We start from the raw sequence: 22,025 nt of genomic DNA on the forward strand, positions 1-22,025 counted from the left end.
GGAACCAGAGATCAAATTGCCAACATCCGCTGGATCATGGAAAAAGCAAGAGAGTTCCAGAAAAACATCTATTTCTGCTTTATTGACTATGCCAAAGCCTTTGACTGTGTGGATCACAACAAACTGTGGAAAATTTTGAAAGAGATGGGAATACCAGACCATCTGACCTGCCTCTTGAGAAACCTATATGCAGGTCAGGAAGCAACAGTTAGAACTGGACATGGAACAACAGACTGGTTCCAAATAGGAAAAGGGGTATGTCAAGGCTATATATTGTCACCCTGCTTATTTAACTTTTATGCAGAGTACATCATGAGAAACGCTGGGCTGGAAGAAGCACAAGCTGGAATCAAGATTGCCGGGAGAAAGATCAATAACCTCAGATATGCAGATGACACCACCCTTATGGCAGAAAGTGAAGAGGATCTAAAAAGCCTCTTGATGAAAGTGAAAGTGGAGAGTGAAAAAGTTGGCTTAAAGCTCAACATTTAGAAAATGAAGATCATGGCATCTGGTCCCATCACTTCATGGGAAATAGATGGGGAAACAGTGGAAACAGTGGCAGACTTTATTTTTGGGGGCTCCAAAATCACTGCAGATGGTGACTGCAGCCATGAAATTAAAAGACGCTTACTCCTCGGAAGGAAAGTTATGACCAACCTAGATAGCATATTGAAAAGCAGAGACATTACTTTGCCAACAAAGGTCCGTCTGGTCAAGGCTATGGTTTTTCCAGGGGTCATGTATGGATGTGAGAGTTGGACTGTGAAGAAAGCTGAGCACCGAAGAATTGATGCTTTTGAACTATGGTGTTGGAGAAGACTCTTGAGAGTCCTTTGGACTGCAAAGAGATCCAACCAGTCCATCCTAAAGGAGATCAGCCCTGGGCGTTCTTTGGAAGGACTGATGCTAAAACTGAAACTCCAATACTTTGGCCACCTCATGCGAAGAGTTGACTCATTGGAAAAGACTCTGATGCTGGGAGGGATTGGGGGCAGGAGGAGAAGGGGACGACAGAGGATGAGATGGCTGGATGGCATCACCAACTCAATGGACATGAGTTTGAGTAAACTCCGGGAGTTGGTGATGGACAGGGAGGCCTGGCATGCTGCGATTCATGGGGTTGCAAGGAGTCGGACACAACTGAGCGACTGAAGTGAACTGAATGTTAAGTAACAATTTGGCCACATAAGGACTGCTTTATGCTTACAAAAAGCTGCCCACACAGTATTTTTTTTTTATTTAAAGTGAATATCAAAATTTTAAAATTAGAAGAATTCACAAAGAAATCCAGATTCCTGATGTCTCTTTAAATAGAGTATCTGGCCATCTGGGACCCACATTCTAATAAGGGAGCAACGTGGCTAGAGCAGAGCAGTGTGTCCCTTGTGTATGGGCCACTCGACCCGCAGATGACCGACAGTCTCATCCTCTCCAAATGACTTCCAGCCCTTACGGTCTCTTGCCATTTTTCTTTACACTTAACTCTGTGTTCCTCTCACTTGGCACTTTGTTCCCTTGCCCCCATAGGCATTTGAGTTTGAGACCCCATGGACTTCACTCTCAATACAATACATTCCTTCACACTGTGCTGTTTCTTGTGACTCGGGGAAATGCCTTGATTTCTTTGAGCAGCAACTTATTTATTTGAGACCCAGGCAAAAACATAACAACCTGTCTCCTTCTAGCTTCCTTATTCCAAAACAAAACTCCTGCTTTCTGCCAGCCCTGTGATGGGTTGCAAGGTCACGGCAGTAACAGAAGAGATGAGTCCCTACCTTCCCAGGAGACAGCCATATGGAATGAGTGATGCCCATTCCTCCCTGGGCTTTGAAAAAAGAAGTCTGGGATGCCAAGGGCATGAAGGGCAGAGAGCTGATGAGGGCGTGCATGAGTGCTCAGTCACTCCATTGTCTCTGACTCTTTGCCACCCTATGGACACCCACCAGGCTCCCCTGTCCATAGGATTTCCCAGGCAAGAATACTGGAGTGGGTTGCCATTTCTTCTTCCAGGGGATTTTCCCAACCCAGGGATTGAACCTGCATCTCCTGCAACTCCTGCATAGGCTGGCGGATTCTTTACCACAGGAAGCCCGATGATGAGGGACTGGAGGGCAAATTTGGGCAACATTTTTAAAAGGTAAAAACGGATAAATTTCTACGTTAAAAAAATTGCTATCATCATTATCAATTAACTATTGCCTTATTCCTCACATTTCACCAAGAATAATTCTATGCTCTGGCATAGAAAGCGTAAGTCTCCAGATTCCAGAAGCCTGGGGGAACATTTCTTGCTTGTGAATTGGGAGAAAAGGCAGATGATACCACAGCATTTTGTAAATACCGGAAACACCATTCGATGGCGAGGTTGAACTGGGAAAGCTCCAGCTGTCAAGCTCGTCTTGGGCTGGAAATACGGGGCAGAGTACAGCGCGCACAGGGTCTGCAGGCAGAGTGGCTGGGACTGAACTTTGGAGCAATCATTCCACCACCAGCCGCCAGCTCCACCACGCTCCCCTCTCCACCAGGCCCCCCTCTCCGCCACGCCCCCCTCTCCGCCACGCCCCCCTCTCCGCCACGCCCCCCTCTCCGCCACGCCCCCCCAACCGCCCAGCAACTTCCGTGCCGCGTTCTAGATGTTGTTCTCCATGCACTCGCTCTGCACAGCAGCCCTGTTGTTCGTCTTTTAGTCGCTCAGTCATGTCTGCCTCTTTGCAACCCTACGGACTGTCGCCCACCAGGCTCCTCTGTCCGTGGGATTCTCCAGGCAAGAATACTGGAGTGGGTAGCCATTTCCTTCTCCAGGGGATCTTCCCGACCCAGGGATCACACCCATGTCTCCTGCTTGGCAGGTGGATCCTTTACCACTTAGCCACCAGGGAAGCACAACAGCTCTATGAGGTTGGTATTTTTATAACCATTGTACAGACAAGAAAACGGAGGCCCCAGCAGTCATGGGATTTATCCATGGGCACAGAGCTAAAAAGGCATGGAGCCAGGGATCATCCTTAGGTCTGTCTGGTCAAAACCTTGTGTTTCTGGCCAAAGACAGGATACCAGTCAAACCCTTCCACTCCTCCCCATCTACTCCATTCCTCCCCCACAAAATCTTTTATTTTGAAATATTTAAAGCAGATAAAAATAGATAACAATGAGAGAACTATCTTTGCTTCTTCTCCAGCTTAAGGACTAGACCCTACTAGAAGGTTGAACTGTATGAAATTGCCAACATTTGATTATAATTCATTTGAAGCCACCAGGTCTCTTTTCCAATCTCCATCTCTCAATACAGCTTGAAAGAACCGAGGCTTTAGCCTGGATGTCAGTGGTAAAGAATCTGCCTACCAATGCAGGAGACACGGGTTTGAGTCCTTGGTTGGGAAGATCCCCTGGAGAAGGAGAGGGCAACTCACTCCAGTATTCTTGCCTGGGCAATCCCATGGCAGGGGAGCCTGGCAGGCCGCAGTCTAGTGGGTCACAAAGAGTCGGATACAACTTAGCAACTAAACAACAGCAGCTGTGCAGGGGGTGGTGCTGATGGAGACTATGGGGAAGCTCTGAAGCCAGTGCCTACAAACTGAGTCTCAAACAAGCCCCCAAGACCATCCTGATGTGTAGCATTTGCCAATATCTGTGGGGTAAATAACTCCCACCACGACCCGCGTTAAGCTCTCAACAGTTAAATAAAAGGCTCTGAGATTTCCTGAATATCTAACCATCAGATCTGCTCGCTAGAGCCACTCTGAGCAGTCTCCAGCATAACCACTGTAAGGTCCTCGAGTCACTGTCAGAAGCTACAACATGGATGAACCTTGAAACGTGATGCTGAGTGAAAGCAGCCAGACACAGAGAGTCACATATGCGTGATCCCATTTACGTGAAGCAACTTCAGAGAGACAGAAAGCAGATCAGCGGTTGCCAGGGGCTGGGGAAGGAGGGAGAGGGAGTGACTGTCTCATGGCACAGAATTCCCTTTTGGGGATGATGAAAGTGGTCTGGAATTAGACAGAAGGGAAGGTTGTGCAACATTGTGAACATACGTCCATGATGACAGGAGCACTATTCACGACAGCCCAAAGGTGAAAAGACCCCAGTGTCCGTCAGCAGACAAGTGGGCTAGCAAAATACAGTCTGTACACACAGTGGACTATTATTCAGCTTCAGAAAGGGAGGGAAGGGGGAACTCCCCAGCAGTCCAGTGGTTAGGACTCCTTGCTTCCACTGCAGGGGGCATGGGTTCAATCCCTGGCTGGGGAACTAAAATCTGCCATGCTGTGCAGTGTGACCAAAATAAATAAATAAAAATTATTTATTTATAATTTATAAAAAATAACTAATAAAATTAAAATGGCTTTATAAAAAGAGGTGTATACTAGAGTGAAGATTCAATAAAATTAATCATTTTTTTTTAAAAAGGGAAAAGTGAAAGTATTTATCGCTCAGTTCTGTCCAGCTCTTTTGCAACCCCATGGACTGCAACCCACCAGGCTCCTCTGTCCATGGGATTTCCCAGGCAAGAATACTGGACTGGGTTGCCATTTCCTTCTCCAGGGGATCTTCCTGACTCAGGGATCGAACTCATATCTCCTTCAGGAGATCATGCATTGGCAGGCAGGTTCTTTACCACTGAGCCACTTGGGAAGTCCAAAAAAAAAAAAAAGGGAAGGGAAGGGGAAATTCCCTGGTTGCCTAGCAGTTAGGGCTCTGTGCTTTCATAGCTGAGGGACTTCGATCCCTGGTCAGGGAACTAAGATCCCACAAGCTGTGCACCAAAAAAAAAAAAAAAACAAACCAGGAACTGGAAAGGAAGGAAATTCTACACATTACATAACATGGATGAGACTTGAAGACATTATGCTAAGTGAGATATGCCAGTCACAAAAGACAAACACTGCATGACTCCACTTAGACACTTAGCGCAGTCAGACTCAGAGACGGAAAGCAGAATGGTGGCTCCCAGGGGCTGGAGAGGAAGACACAGGGACTTCGTGTTTAACAGGCACAGAGTTTCAGTTTGGGCACATGAAAACTGTCCTGGAGACGGATGGTATTGATGGTTGCACAATGCAAAGGCACTTAATGCCACAGGCCTGTACTCTTAAAAATGGTTCAGTTCAGTTCAGTTCAGTCGCTCAGTCGTGTCCGACTTTTTGCAACCCCATGAATCGCAGCACGCCAGGCCTCCCTGTCCATCACCAACTCCCAGAGTTCACCCAGAATCACGTCCATTGAGTCAGTGATGCCATCCAGCCATCTCATCCTCTGTCGTCCCCTTCTCCTCCTGCCCCCAATCCCTCCCAGCATCAGAGTCTTTTCCAATGAGTCAACTCTTCGCAGGAGGTGGCCAAAGTACTGGAGTTTCAGCTTTAGCATCATTCCTTCCAAAGAAATCCCAGGGCTGATCTCCTTCAGAATGGACTGGTTGGATCTCCTTGCAGTCCAAGGGACTCTCAACAGTCTTCTCCAACACCACAGTTCAAAAGCATCAATTCTTCGGCGCTCAGCCTTCTTCACAGTCCAACTCTCACATCCGTACATGACCACTGGAAAAACCATAGCCTTGACTAGATGAACCTTTGTTGGCAAAGTAATGTCTCTGCTTTTCAATATGCTATCTAGGTTGGTCATAACTTTCCTTCCAAGGGGTAAGCGTCTTTTAATTTCATGGCTGCAGTCACCATCTGCAGTGATTTTGGAGCCCCCCAAAATAAAGTCTGACACTGTTTCCACTGTTTCCCCATCTATTTCCCATGAAGTGATGGGACCGGATGCCATGATCTTTGTTTTCTGAATGTTGAGTTTTAAGCCAACTTTTTCACTCTCCACTTTCACTTTCATCAAGAGGCTTTTTAGTTCCTCTTCACTTTCTGCCATAAGGGTGGTGTCATCTGCATATCTGAGGTTATTACAATGGTGAATTTTACCTTATTTTGCCATGCCCCTCTCTCCCTAAACCCCCAATCCCTCAACCCTTAGCACCTCGGTGGATGTCACCTCTTAGTGAAATTTATCAGAGAAAGACAAACACTGTATATTATCATTTATATGTGGAATCTAAAAATGAAATATACTAGTGAATTTAACAAAAAAGAAACAGGACCTGTGGACATAGAGAACAAACTAGTGGGTACCAGTGGGAAGGGTGAAAGGGTTGGGGGCAAGATAGGGGTAGGGGATTAAGAGATATAAACTACTGTGTATAAAATAGATATATTGTACAGTACAGGGAATACAGCCAATATTTTATAATAACATAGATGGAGCCTAATCTTTAGAAATTGTGAATCACTATGTTTTAAACCTGAAACCAACATAATATTGTAAATCAACTCTTTGTCGATCAGTCATCAAGTCGTGTCAGACTCTCTGCGACCTCATGGACTGCAGCATGCCAGGCCTCCCTGTCCTTCACCATCTCCCAGAATTTGCCCAAGTTCATGTCCATAGAATCAGTGATGCCATCCAACCATCTCATCCTCTGTTGTCCTCTTCTCCTTATATAAGTATTATATATAAATGTATAAGTATGTAATTATTTATATATGTATGTATTTACAAGTATTTACATATATAAATACAAAAATGCATGTGGATATACACATACAACTTTTTATACCTCAATAAAAATTTCATGTATATATCCACACGCAGTTTTGTACTTTAAATGTAAATGATTATAAATACATACATACATAAATATTATAGCTATAAACATATAATTTTATATGTCAGCATATAAATTAATCTTTGTAAATATAAATATGTATTTATATATAATATTATGCATGTGGATGCATATACTGCTACACAGATATTTTGTACATTGCAAGAAAAGCTGTAAATGAAATGAACTGGGTGCAGTGAGAGGCTGGGGGTGTGTGAGGCGGGGAGACATTTCAACTCTGTAACCCACTGAGGGGTGATGCAAAGTGGGTTCCAGGAAGGAAGCAACAAAGAGTAGGACTCTCGTTCCCCTGGAAGCAACCCCCCAACTCAAAACTACAACAGTCCCCCGAGGCATTAATAGAAGACAGAATATAGAGGATTACTAGGTGAAGGAAGGAAATGACCATTTACGTGCATTATCAATTCCTTTTCATGGGTGAAGGGAAGGTCCGTGGCTCGCCCTTGACTCTGAGGGTAACATTACAGAAGAAGATGGCCATGTGGTCTGACACTCTCCCTGTTGTCACACCTTCTCCTCCAGGACCACCCAGGGCTCTGTGCTTCCTTCTTTGAATAGTAGCTTCCACTGCAACCTTCTGGGAAGGTAAGCAGTGATATGGGCTCCACAGGTGGCTCAGTGGGAAAGAATCCGCCTGCCAATGCAGGAGTCGCAGGAGACGCAGGTTCGATCTCTGGGTCAGGAAGATCCCCTGGAGAAGGAAATGGCAATCTGCCCAGTATTCTTGCCTGGAAAATCCCATGGACAGAGGAGCCTGGAGGGCTACAGTCCATGGGGTCGCAAAGAGTCAGACACGACTGAGCACCCATGCAAGCTGCGGTATCTTTCCAATTTTTTTAGTGCTTTGAGCACCAGCTGGCCATGCGTCAGGCCCAGTGTTTGCACTTTGCATCATTAAATTATTTATTCCCACTTTCATTGTCCCCATTTTGCAGAGGAGGACACTCAAGCACAAGGGGCTGGGAGCTTGCCCAAGGTCACCCAGTAAGTGTCTAGGCTTTGGCGAAGCTGTCTGATTTCAGCATCCCCACTTCCAGCCTCTCTGTATTCTCTTCAGGTGCTAGCATCTCTTTGCAGCTTTGCTGCAAATAATACAAAACCAGAAATAATCACCAGGAGAACAGTAATTAAATAGATGATGGAACAGCCACTAAAGAAAATGTTTTTTAAAAAATAAAAAAAACATTTTATTGGGACTTCCCTGTCGGTCCAGACTCTGCACTTCCACTTCAGGGAGTGCGGGTTCCATCCCTAGTCAGGGAACTAAGATCCTGGAGGCTGCATGGTGCGGCCAAAAAAAAAAAAGAGTTTTTTTTTTTTAATTTGTGTTGATCTGTGTCACAATAGGTGAGAGTGGAAACAACTGAAGTGCCTATCAGTGGCTGAATGGATAAACAAACTGTGGTCTATCTATACAACCGAGTATTATTCAGTGTTAAAAAGGATGGAAATTCTGACCCATGTGACAACATGGATGTACTTTGAAGACACTGCACTAAGTGAAATAAAACCAACACCAAAGGGCAATTACTGTACTAGTCCGCCTATCTAAATGGGCTTACAGTAGTCAAAGTCACAGAGAGAGAAAGTAGAACAGTGGTCACCAAGCTCTGGGGTTGGGGGGACAGAGGGGATTGGGGAGTTAGTGTTTAATGGGCAGAGTTTCAGTTGAGGAAGATGAGAAAATTCTGGAGATGAGTGGTAGTGAAGATGACACAACACTGAATGTAGTTCATACCATTAACCGCACAATTGTTGAAATGGCAAATTTTATAGCGACTATTTTCACACAATAAACACACCTAATGAACAGACCCACACACAAGTTGGTTGCAAGAACTCACAGGAAAAGACTGTTGGGGCTCATTTGTTTTTGGCCACACAGCTTGTGGGATCCTAGTTCCCAGACCAGGGATCAAATCCAGGGACGTGGCAGTGAAAGCCACTGGACTTCCAGGGAATTCCTACCGGGGCTCACTATCAAATGTGCTGGACTACAGTCCCATGATCTATGTTCTTGGTACTAAGATTTAAGTATGGTCTCGAACCAGAGACCCAGCCTCCCCAGGGACCTGTTAGAAATGCTGAGTCTCAGGTCCTGACCAAGATCTACTAAATCAACATCTGCACTGTAACCAGGTCCCCAGGGAATTTATGTACATGAATTCATGTGCATGTTCAAGTGTGCTCAAGAATCTTTTTGCTTCTGCCATCGAACATTCTGGAAGGATACTTAAGAAGCCTGAGACTGGCTGGTTTTTGGGAAGGAGGACGGATGGGGATGGGGAGTTTTGAGGGAAAGAAATTTTACTTTTCATTTTGGATCCCTCTGTAATATGTAAATTTTTAAACCTGCACATCTATTAACTTAAATAATCAACATAAATCACAATAGCGACTATTCACAGAACGCTTGTCAATCTGTAACATTAGCTAAGCATGTTACAGACACGTTCATCTGTGAAGCGGGATGAAGACAGGCTTGCAGGAACGTCGTGAAGATAAACTGAGCTCGATGAACAGAAAACTGTGGAGGCTTTGTGTCAATATTGGCTTCCCTCCAACCCAGCTGCGTTCAGGTCACCTTTGTACCTTGAGCATGGAGGACACTGACCTTTGTGAAATTTGACTTTGAGAAATGGCTTAGCTCCCTGGCGCTTTAAGCCAGGATCTGTTCACATTCCTTCTCTGGCAATCCACTAGAAGCCAGGGCCCTTTATTTATTAAAACTTAAGACGGATGTAAAGAGAGACCTCTGACATTAAATTACACTCAGAAAGCCAGATGACATTTTGAATCAGATGGGTTCCTAAAAGCAGTTATCAGCGACATGAGCCAAGATTTTCCAAGGGAAAAAAAGTGTAATGTGAAAGAAAAAGAAAATAGCAGTGGCATATGTTAACTATACGAGGGCTTTGAAACAAGCTGGCTCACAACTTCCTGGCATTTGTTGTGTATATATAGCATATAATTTACCAAAATAGCAGGGAACATTTGTTTTACATAATTTTTCTATTGAAAGAAGAGAAGAGCTTGAGGAAATAACTGTCAACCCAAAGATTTTGCTCGAACCATCATGTAATTCACCTCAGTACCTTAAATTAGGGTCTGAGACGCGATTAGGATAAGGAAGTTTTTTTTTCTATTTTCATCTGAGCTTCTGGGTATTTATCCCCTGAGTTCACAAATCTATCAGACTGAAAAAGGAAGCTTGTGCCTAATTGTGATTATGACAGGGTAGCATTTCAAGTTGTGCCTAAAGATGGGGGCGGGGGGAGGTGCGGTGTTATAGAAAGGAGTGCCCAACTCTGCAAACAGACTGATTTGGGTTTGAATTTCCTGCCCCCACTACTCGGCAGCTCTGAGGTTAGGTTACTTGACTTCTCTGGGTCTCAGTTTCCTGCTGGTAGAATGGAGATGGTGATTCCCATCTCACAGGGTTGCCATGGAGATTAAAGGAGTCAACAGAGAGCATCTCAAAAGAGTCTGGCAACCTTCCTCAGTATTTTATTTACTTGGTCATGCCACGCAGCGTGCGGCATCTTAGTTCCCTGACCAGGGATCGAACCTGTGCCCCCACACTGGAAGAGCACAGTGTTAACCACTGGACCACCAAGGAAGTCCCTATTCTTCAGTATTTTAATAAGTGTTTATTGAGTGCTGACTGTGTGCTGAAGGGGGATGAAATAAACCTGCCCTCCTGAAATGGATTCCCTGTTGAGAAGATGGTTAATATACAAGTAAACAAGAAATCATTATACGTTTGCAAATGAATGAATCTTGAGAGGGAAACAAATAGGGTGCCAAGATAAAGAACAATTGGAGGGAAGCGTAGTCAGGATAGACTTGCCTGAGGTCTGGGGACCAGGAGAGTCCCACAGAGATGGGGGAGGACAAAGACCCAGGGAGTAGGACCAAGGAGTAGAGGTTGGAGAGACAGGCTGAATTATACAGAGACCACAGGGTTTTCCATGTTTTCCTGAGATCAACGGGATGCCCCTGAAAGGTTTACATGTAGGGTGAGATGGGGGAAGGTGATCAGAGTTGATTTTGAGATCATTCAGGCATATTTTGCTATAAGAGGATAAACAGATTATGGGCAGTGTTTTAAAATACTGGAGAAGGAAATGGCAACCCACTCCAGTATTCTTGCCTGGAAAATCCCATTGAGTCAAACTTACATTTATTTATTTTTTGACCGTGCGGCACGTGGGCTCTTAGCTCCCCAACCAGGGAATGAACCCGAGACCCTGCATTGGATGGGCACAGTCTTAACCACTGGACTGCCAGGGAAGTTCCTAAAATATTGGTTTTATTATCATTTAGGTGTGGCAAACAGATCAGGAGATGACTGCCAACTGAAGACTTTAGACTCTGTTATACTCACAGATTCCAAGAAGAGGGGGCATGCCACATTTGGAGGGGGCAGGTAGCCAAATGGGGAAACACTGGGATCAGTAAGGAGGAAAGTGAAAGTGAAAGCCGCTCGGTCGTTTCCAACTCTTTGTGACCCCATGGACTATACAGTCCATGGAATTCTCCAGGCCAGAATACTAAAGTGGGTAGCCATTCCCTCCTCCAGTCGATCTTCCCAATCCAGTGATTAAACCCAGGTCTCCCACAATACAGGTGGATTCTTTACCAGCTGAGACACTAGGGAAGCCCAAGAATACTGGAGCAGGTAGCCTATCCCTTCTCCAGCAGATCTTCCCAACCCAGGAGTCAAACTGGGGAGGCAAGGGTGAGGATCAAATCTGGGGCAGAGTCTTTACTGTGGTTTTTCCACAGGAAGGAACAGGTGAGGCAGGGCAAGCAGGTTGAGAATCAGCTAGTTTGAGTCATTTCTCCAGGCTCTGAGCATAGGGACTGTCTCCAGTTGTCTGGTATTTGGCCCTGGTGCGATTAGTGCAGGTGGATAGTGGCTTTGGATTGGTTGGTTTGCACACGAAAGGTCCACTGGCAGGCGACTTATTTACTACTTAACCCTGGGAGGGGAGAGACCTCCAGAATCTGCAAGGCCCCAAAAGGTCAAAACATCAGAAAACAGAAAATAAAAAGTATGATTAATGCACAAAGATTAACACATGACAAGCATGCAGTGAGGACATTCTATGGGTCAGGCCACATTCTTGTCCCCATGGAGTTTACAGTCTTTTACCAAAAGTATCCTGAAGCTGCAGGAAGGGGCACAAGCCACAGTCCCTACATGACTAATGTGAGAAAAGTGAGGTGTAAAGAGAGGTCTGAAGATGCTCTGGAAATGGAGAGACTGAAAAATGTATTGTCTAAACTAAAGCGCTGGAGATGGCAATGGCACCCCACTCCAGTACTCTTGCCTGGAAAATCCTATGGACAGAGGAGCCTGGTAGGCTGCAGTCCATGGGGTTGCTAAGAGTCAGACACGACTGAGCGACTTCCCTTTCACTTTTCACTTTCATGCATTGGAGAAGGAAATGGCAACCCACTCCAGTGTTCTTGCCTGGAGAATCCCAGGGACAGGGGAGCCTGGCGGGCTGCCGTCTATGGGGTCGCACAGAGTTGAACACGACTGAAGTGACTTAGCAGCAGCAGCAGCAGCAAACTAAAGTGCTTTAGAGAAGCGGTTCTCAATGGGGTGACACTGGCAATGTCTGGAGATAGTTTTGATTGTCACAACTTGGAGGGGGGAGCGAATATGATGAAACAAGGCTATGTCTGATCTTTCCATGGGGACTCAGTGCTTTAGCTGCTAAAGCTTAATAATGGTGGCCCCTGCAGTCAAGGAGAACGATTAAGCTGATGAACAGGTTTTTCTGATTTTTTTTAATGCATACAGTTTTTACTTAATCTTGTGGCCTGATCTCCCCTAAAATCCAGTATCGGATGGAATCTAGGCAATGTCCCGTGAACTTGGGATCCATCAGACCCCTGGTGTGTGAAGCTCTCATACAACTAAGTGAAGACAGACACTAAGCAATAAACAAGCAAATTTTATGGTATGTTGGAAGGTAATGAGTGATTTAAAAACAGGAAAAGCAGGGATTTCCCTGACAGTCCAGTGGTTAGGACTACGTCTTCCAATGCAGGGGGTGCAAGTTTGACCCGTGGTCAGGGAGCAAAGATCCCATATTGCCTCACGGTCAAAAAAACAAAACCTAAAACAGACCCAATACTGTTAACAAATTCAGTAAAGACTTCAAAAATGGTCCACATTAAAAAAAAAAATCTTAAAGAGGAAAAGCTGAAGATGGTATTGGAGGATGGGGGAAGAGGGCTATGATTTTTTTCAACTACAGTAAAATACACATAAGATAACATTTGTCATTTTAAGCATTTTTAAAGGGTACAGTTCAGTGGGCATTAAGTATATTCACAATATTGCACAATCATTATCACTGTTCATCCACAGAACTCTTTTCATCTTGTAAAAACGGACAGTGTACACAGATCCCCCTTCTCCCCTTCCCCAGCCTCTGGCAACTACCATTCTACTTTATGTCTCTATGAATTTGATTGCTTTAGAAACCTCACAGACTGGAATCATACAGTAGCTGTCCTTTGGCAACTGGCTTATTTCACATAGCGTAATGTCTTCAAGGTTTATCTGTGTTGTAGCATGTTTCAGGAGTCCCTTCCTTTTTGAAGGCTACATAATATTCCATCATATGGATAGACCACATTTGTTTATCTACTCATCATGAAGGGGACTTAGATGGCTTTCATCTTTTGGATATTGCGAGTAATGCTGCTATGAACATGGCTTTACAAATATCTCTTCAGTATTCTGCTTTCAACTCTTTTGTGGGTATATACCCAGAAGTGAAATTGCTGGGTCCTATGGTAATTCTTCATTTTTTGAGGAGCCTCCATACTGTGTTCTGTGGAGGCTGCCCCATTTTTCATTCTCTCCAATAGTCAGTGTATAAGAATTCCATTTTCTCCATATCCTCAGCAAGACTTGTTGTTTTTATTTATTTTTGATAGTAGCCATCCAAGAAGCCGGTGTGCTGCAGTTTGTGGGGTTGCAAAGAGTCGGACACAACTGAGCAACTGAACACCAACAAAAATCCTAATGGCAGGAAGAGAGGGCTACAGATTTTAAGGAGGTGATGAGGGTAGGCTTGGGTGAGATGGTGGCATTTGAGATCTGAGTAAAGCAGATACCTAGGAGAAGAGCTTTCTGGGTAGACAGAACAGTGGGTGCTGGAGCAGGAACCCACCTGGTGTGTTTAAGGAGCAACAAGGGGACCATGGGCTTCCCTGGTAGCTCAGATAGTAAAGAATCTGTCTGCAATTTAGGAGACCAGGGTTCCACCCCCGGGTCGAGAAGATTCCCTGGAAAAGAGAATGGCAACCCATCCCAGTATTCTTGCCTGGATAATTCCATGGACAGAGGAGCCTGGCAGGCTACATTCTATGGGGTTGCAAAGAATCAGACACAACTGAGCAACTAACACACACACACACACGCACACACACCCAGGAACCAGAATGGCTGCATGAGGGGGTGAAAGAGTAGAGAAGACAAGGTGAAACGGGAGCCCTAGGGGGGTTTTGGAACAGAAGAGGCTGTGAGTTGACTTCTAAAGAATCCCTCTGGGTACTTTCCCTGGTGGTCCAGTGGCTAAGACTTCACGCTCCCAAGGCAGAGGGGCCCCTGAGTTCAATCCCTGGTCAGGGAACTAGATCCCATATGCTGCAATTAAAGATCCTGCATGCCGCAACTAAGACACAGCACAGCCAAATAAATAAATAATATTTTTTAAAAAGAATACATTTGGTTGCTGTGTTGAGAATGTGCTGCAGGGAGACAAGGGCAGGACCGGGAAGACCAGCAAGATAACCCCTGGAATCCACCCAGGGTCAGAAATGACGGGAACTTGAACCAAGGGGTAGCAGTGGAGCTAGAGAGAAGTGGTAGGAGTTTCAGTTCAGTTCAGTTCAGTCGCTCAGTCGTGTCCGACTCTTCTCGACCCCATGAATTGCAGCACGCCAGGCCTCCCTGTCCATCACCAACTTCCGGAGTTCACCCAGACTCACGTCCATCGAGTCAGTGATGCCATCCAGCCATCTCATCCTCTGTCATCCCCTTCTCCTGCCCCCAATCCCTCCCAGCATCAGAGTCGTTTCCAATGAGTCAACTCTTCTCATGAGGTGGCCAAAGTACTGGAGTTTCAGCTTTAGCATCATTCCTTCCAAAGAAATCCCAGGGCTGATCTCCTTCAGAATGGACTGGTTGGATCTCCTTGCAGTCCAAGGGACTCTCAACAGTCTTCTCCAACACCACAGTTCAAAAGCATCAATTCTTCGGCGCTCAGCCTTCTTCACAGTCCAACTCTCACATCCATACATGACCACTGGAAAAACCATAGCCTTGACTAGACGGACCTTTGTTGACAAAGTAATGTCTCTGCTTTTGAATATGCTATCTAGGTTGGTCATAACTTTCCTTCCAAGAAGTAAGCGTCTTTTAATTTCATAGCTGCAGTCACCATCTGCAGTGATTTTGGAGCCCCCCAAAAAATCTGACACTGTTTTCACTGTTTCCCCATCTATTTCCCATGAAGTGATGGGACCAGATGCCATGATCTTCGTTTTCTGAATGTTGAGCTTTAAGCCAACGTTTTCACTCTTCTCTTTCACTTTCATCAAGAGGCTTTTTAGTTCCTCTTCACTTTCTGCCATAAGGGTGGTGTCATCTGCATATCTGAGGTTATTGATCTTTCTCCTGGCAATCTTGATTCCAGCTTGTGCTTCTTCCAGCCCAGTGTTTCTCATGATGTACTCTGCATATAAGTTAAATAAGCAGGGTGACAATATACAGCCTTGACGTACTCCTTTTCCTATTTGGAACCAGTCTGTTGTTCCATGTCCAGTTCTAACTGTTGCTTCCTGACCTGCATACAGGTTTCTCAAGAGGCAAGTCAGGTGGTCTGGTATTCCCGTCTCTTTCAGAATTTTCCACAGTTTATTGTGATCAACACAGTCAAAGGCTTTGGCATAGTCAATAAAGCAGAAATAGATGTTTAGATGGAGCTTAAAGGCAGGACCAAGAGAATTTCCTGACGGATTTCCTCAGTGAAATCTGAGGGAAGGAGGAGTCAAAATGGACTCCAAATGGGGTGGATGGAGTCACCATCAACTGGGAGAGGCTGAAAGAGGAGCGGAGTGCAGGAGGGATCAGACTTCAAGTTTGGACATGTGCTTCCTTTAGCTTTCATCAGGACATCTCAGGATTCTGAAAAGGAGACCGTGGCTTCCAGGTGCTTTGCTACTTGAACAAGCTGGAGGATGAGGGGGGAAAATCCAGAGTGAAAGAAGACAAATAACGCTGATACCAACCGGTGGAGCCCTTACGTGGAGCCGGGCACTGTGCTCGGGCTTCCCAGTGGTGACCTGCCTGATCCTCCCCGCCCCGCCATGCAGATATTGCTATTACCCCAGCGTTATAGATGAGCGCCCAACCGTGGGGAGATGAAGTCACTAGGCCAGGGTCACCCAGATGGGAAGTGGCAGAGCCAGAGTTTGAACCCAGATCTGCCTGACTCAGAGCCCGCACTTTTACCCCAGAAGCCCCAGAGGAGTCAGAAGATTCATTGAGCTGATGGACTTAAGCTCAATCTTTATTTTTTTAATATTTATTTTTATGTTATTTATTGAGCTGTTCCAGGTCTTAGTTGCAGCATGCGGCATCTTGACTTGCAGCATGCAAACTCCTAGTTGCGGCATGTGGGATCTAGTTCCCTGACCAGGGATCAAACCTAGGCCCCCTAGGTTTGGGAGCTTGGAGTCTTATCCACTGGACCACGAGGGAAGTCCCTAAGCTCGATCTTAAAAGACAGGGTTAGTAAGAAAGGAGAGAGTGGATCGAGCAAACACAAGATAAATGTCCGATTTCTTGTCCTTACTACAGGGTCCGGTGTGGCCTGGTCCCTGCCATCCTCTGCAGCCTTCCCTCTACTCACTTGCTCGGCTCCACTGGCCTGATTTTGAGCTCTTCCCCTCACGCAGTTCTCACTATTGGAAATCTCCCTCCTATCTCTTCTCCTGGCTGACTTCTACACGTCTGGGGGTTCAACTCCAATGTCACTTCCTCCAAGAAGCCTTCTCTGATCTGTCTCTCTGCCGTCTAGAACTAGACTTGTCGCATCTTCTACATTTGTGGAGAAAAGGGAACCCTCCTGTGCTGCTGGCAGGAATACAAACTGGTGCAGCCACTATGGAGAACAGTATGGAGTTTCCTTAGAAAACTAAAAATAGAGTTACCATATGATCTAGCAATCCCACTCTTGGGCATATATTCAGAGAAAACCATAATTCAAAAAGATAGATGCACCCCAGTGTTCATAGCAGCACTATTTATAACAGCCAAGAAGACATGGAAACAATTTAAGTGTCTGTCCATCGACAGATGAATGGATAAAGGAGATGTGGGGTATACACACAAAACAGAATACTACTCAGGCATTAAAAAAGAAGGAAATAATGCTAATTGCATTTGCAGCAAGGTGGATTATCATACTAGAGATGATCATACTAACTGAAGTAAGTAGCCCTTAGACAATTCTCATAATTATCGTGAAACTGTGTGTTCAATATTTGCTTCTCCCATCAGACCAGTGCTGTCCAATAGAACCTTCTGCAGTTCCAAAAGTGCTCTGGGCCCAGGCTGTCACAATGGGGCTAAAGCAGCCGTGAACCACATGCAGCTACTGGGCACTTGAAATGCAACCAATGCAATGAAGGAACTGATTTTTCAAACATGACCTATTTTACCTACAAATCATATTTTATAATGTGTGTGCACGTGTCACTTCAGTCGTGTCCGACTCTTCGCGCCTCTATGGCCTGTAGCCCTCCAGGCTCCTCTGTCCATGGGATTCTCTAGGCAAGAATACTGGAGTGGGCTGCCATGCCCTTCTCCAGGGGATCTTTCTGACGCAGGGGTTGAACCCTTGTCTCTTGTGTCTCCTGCACTGGTAGGTGGGTTCTTTACCATTAGCCTGGGAAGCCCACTGTGTATTATACATGGACATTATTTCATATACCAACTACATAATTTAAGTTTAAATAGCCACATGTGGCTAGTGGCTACTGTATTGGACACTGAAGCTCTAGCTGCGAGCTCCTTGAGGGCAAAGACCATATATCTTATTTGGTTATAGAATTCCCCGATCTAGGATGATGCTCAGGAAAACTGTTAATGAATGAATGAATCAATGAATGGATGAACCAATCAATCAATGTAGTCTGCATAATTTGTTTTCATGAAAATCATCCTAGAAAGGGGAGATGCAGGAAAATCTGACTTGCACAAGACCTCACAATAAGGCCAAACTAGATACAAAATCCAGCCTTCTGAATCTCCTGTACGTAGTGCTGTGCCTGAGTGGACAGCAGCTGACAGGTGGAGGTTGTCTATGGTCTCACATGAGCCATCGCGGAGCTGTTCACGAAGGTACCTCCAAGTCCTGGGAAGGACTGTTTCTTAGACATCCTCACCCCCTTCCCCCTCCCCTGACCCTGTAAACAACTTAGTGGCTTGTAATCTATTAACACTTGGCTTCCCGCGAGACTGAGCCTGTTCCAAGGTCCACTCTTGCCAATCCTCTACAAGGCACTCTGATTTTTAAAAACCCCATATTTCTCTCAGGCAGTCTGTTGCCGGCAGTCTGTGAATAATATACACAGGGTGTGGTTTAAAAAACACCTATGTCGTGATGTGAAATCCACTCAGATTTACACAGCCGTTCCTTTTAATTTTTTTTTTTTAATAAACGAATGTTAACATGTTTCAGGGATAATTTTGACCTCATTCAAATGTAATTTGGGGGTTGTGGATTACATTCTGGGGGAATCCAGCAGAAAGAGTTATACGGATTTTGTTTTTACAAACTTTTTTTTAGACATCCTCATAATCATAATTTTATAAATTATTTTTCAGGTGTTCATATGTATTGATGTCTCTATCTGTCAGGCATTTGGCACACATGACCTCACATGATCTTCCCAATAAGCCTTTGAATCAAGTACTATTATGATTCCCATTTTATGGCTAAGGAAATTGAGTTTCAGAAAGGTTAAGCCACTTGTGCAAAGTCACACAGCCAGGAAGTGGCACAGTAGGGATTTGAAGCCTAGTCTGTCTTATTCAAGAGCCAGTGCTCTTAGCTAGCACTCAATGGGGCCTCTCTAATAGATATTACATGTATTTATGTGTGTAAAAATCAGGAAAATAATCAAGAAACTTAACACTGGGGCTTGGGAAGAGAGAGACTTATTCTTGTGCTTCTTTTTGGACTTTATTCTATGTATATACTATTATTAGTATAAAAACTAAATTAATTTAAGCTTAAGTAAAATCCTCTTACTAGGTTTTACTTTTTTCTAATGAAGGAAGGACTTGTCACTCCAGTGTATGTCTATCTATTAGTAGATTAAATATACATGAATCTTTGAGTAATTTGCAAAGTTCACATGCCCTGACAGCATTTGAAAATTTAGTAAAACTGCAGTTCCAACATGTATCCTTATCCTGAATTCCAAATTTCATATTTTAGTTTCTGGATTATTTTTTTATTTTGGGGTAATAGGTTGGTTTTTAAACATATTTATTTTCAATGAAAATAAATGTTTTCCTTGAGAGATCTACACTCAGGTACATACATTTTTATGGATTCATAGATCGACTTTGGATATTATAACTGGGCATCTTTCAGCATTTGTGAAATAATGCCGTGTTACATAAGACAGGCCATTTGCAGATCAATTAATAAAAGCGTAAAAGTAAACATTTCATTAATTAAAATTTTTAATGCAAATTAATTTTACACTGAATGAGAAGTAGACATCTCAATACCCTTCAGTACTCAGAGCCTCAGAGAGCTGTAGCAGTCACACTAAAAGTCACTTGGGAGAATTCCTCAGTGGTTTAGAGAGAGAGAGAGAGAAAAAAAAAAAAATTTTAAGTCAAGAAAATATACATACTAACAATAATGTATCCTTTCCAACAATTCCAAAGGAGTGTCTGCTTTTACCATCCAAGTGACCAATGCTTCTAAAAATTAAAACAAAAACCCCATTAATGTTCTTTTTGTTGCTCCATCTCCTACTCTTGGAATTTGCTTAACAAATCGCCATCAGCTTGAGGTTGGAGAATTTTGAATGCCCCTTTACGAGCCCTTTCCATTGCTTAACCGTATTTCCCCAAGATTTTCAGGGCCAATTTGATATCGTTAAAAAATTCCAGTCCTCTAAGCAGTGTATTCCTGAGTTCCCAAGGATAGCCGCTGACAGTGAGCCTCACTTAGTTAGCTGTTATAAAAACCTTTCATTCAGAAGAAGGCAAGAGGTTTCAGCAAAGATACACAGCCCTCTCATTCACACACTTCATAAACATCGGGGACTTCGCTGAAGCCTCCTCTCTAGGAAGGAATCCCAGCTTTTCAGAAACCGGTTTGCAACATCAGTTATCATTCCCTTCTAAAAGACCTTGCAGGAAAATTCGGAATTTCACAGCATAGGAGAAGGGCTGGAAAGGACCCATGTCATTGCACGGACTCATAAATTCACTCCACATTTCCAAACAGCAGCTAACGCTTTCTTAAAACACAGACCCTCCCAATCCCTTTAGGAGGAAGAGCAATTCCAGGGGAAAATATTACACGCTTAGGTCCCCGTTAAGATTCTGACGGATCTGAAAAAAAAAAAAAAACCGGACTGAATCAGAGATAACAGAGGTGAGCCGGTGGGGTTGGGAAAATGGCTTGTCTCCTCCAGGCCTGAGTCTCTCCCCCTGAAACCGTTCCCTTTAAATTCAGGAAGGCATGCCGAGATGCTCCCCTGCAGGTTTTCTCTCTCTCTCTTTTTTTTTTTTTTAAAGAAAAGCCTGTCTGCCTCTGACTCGCCCCCAAGATACTCACGGCAGCTGCCTGAGCTGGAATAAGTCCTCCTCCATGTCCGCGCTGCGCCAGGACGAGCCCTGTTCATGGCCCTTACATGGTGGTGGTGGATGACGAGCGCGCGCTCGGGGGCTTCAGCGTTAGGATGCCGGACCCGCGCGGCTGCCTCCCTCGGTGGCAGCTGTTCAGGGGAGGGAGCCGCCAGGGACCAGCCCACGAGACAAAGCCGCCGCCGCCAGGAGACCGCGGCGAGAGTGGGCGGAGAGGAGGCGGCGGAGGGCAGAGCGAGATGCGCGGGGAGAGGGGGCGGGGAGAGCCCTTCTGGTTAGCGAAATTTACAGGCTCTCTGGGGCTGGTGGTGATGCTCTGGGGTGCCGACAGGGCGCCCGCCAGCCTGTGAAATGGCCGTCTGGGTACCAATGAGGGCTCTTAGGTTGACGATGCCTCTCTGAAGGTTTGTTGTGTATAGGGATTCATTTAAGGTTGCCTTCGATATTCTTGAAAACCAGGCGGCTGTCACAAATGCAGAGAATGAAAAACAGAATTTCCATGCGTTGAAGCATTGTTTATTGAGCACCTGCTGTCCGCCAGGGCGTTCCTGGTGGCTCAGGGGTAAAGCATCCGCCCGCCAAAGCTGGGTTTGATCACTGGGTGGGGAAGATCCCCTGGAGTAAGGAAATGGCAGCCCACTCCAGCGTTCTTGCCTGGGAAATCCCATGGACACAGGAGCCTGGCCGGCTGCAGTCCTTGAGGTCTCAAAGAGTCAGACGCGACTTAACCACTAAACAGCCAAGGTGATAGTCACTGGGTAAATGGTAAGAGATTAAGTTAGACATGACATTGTCATCACGGAGATGAGATCTTGTGAAATGAATCAAGAAAAAAAAATTGGGTAAGTTGAGTAGGAGAAAAGTCAAAGATCACCTGTTTATTTAAGGAGCATTTGTGAGTGATCTGTGCAGTTCTGGGGAATCAAAGATGAATAAAACCCAATTCCTGCCTTCAAATTCCTCTTTATCTTGTTCAGTGAGACCCCTCCCTCTTCCACTAGAATGTCTGCCCCCGCTCTGCCTCTGTAAGCTCCGTAAAGGTTTCTGATGTACCCCCAAGGGCCTGGAATAATAAAACTTTATTTATGGACACTGAAATTGAAATTTAATATTCCTCACTACACTCAACCCCAGGGCTTTGCTGTTGTGAGCACTCAATAAATGCTTGTTAAACTGAAAACAGACATCTTTCAAGTGAGGAGATTCAGTATCTTTTTTAAGCCATGAAGAGTTGGGATAATAATTTATATCAGAGCTGGCAAGTTGGAGGGTTATTGGTAAAGGCGTTAACTCACCCTGGTTTGCTCAGGACTTGAGTTATAGCACTGAAAGCTCTGTGTCCTGGAAAGTGCTGGGTCAGAAGCAAACCTTGACAATTGGTTGCTCTACAACTGTAAGCCAGAGAAGGGT

The 22,025-nt window shown here is 44.9% G+C and overlaps 1 protein-coding gene across 1 annotated transcript in view; it reads right to left on the reverse strand.

Moving 5' to 3' along the window:
- SVOP (SV2 related protein) overlaps positions 1-20,844 on the reverse strand; it is a 74,051-nt gene extending 53,207 nt beyond the window's left edge. The window contains exon 1 of the mRNA XM_005909546.3: positions 20,587-20,844. Within this exon, the coding sequence (XP_005909608.1) occupies positions 20,587-20,621 (35 nt within the window). The 5' untranslated portion in view covers positions 20,622-20,844. The remainder of the gene's footprint in view (positions 1-20,586) is intronic.
- Between the last annotated feature and the right edge of the window lie 1,181 nt (positions 20,845-22,025).

Source organism: Bos mutus, chromosome 17, assembly GCF_027580195.1.
Source record: "Bos mutus isolate GX-2022 chromosome 17, NWIPB_WYAK_1.1, whole genome shotgun sequence".
Taxonomy (NCBI): Eukaryota; Metazoa; Chordata; class Mammalia; order Artiodactyla; family Bovidae; genus Bos; species Bos mutus.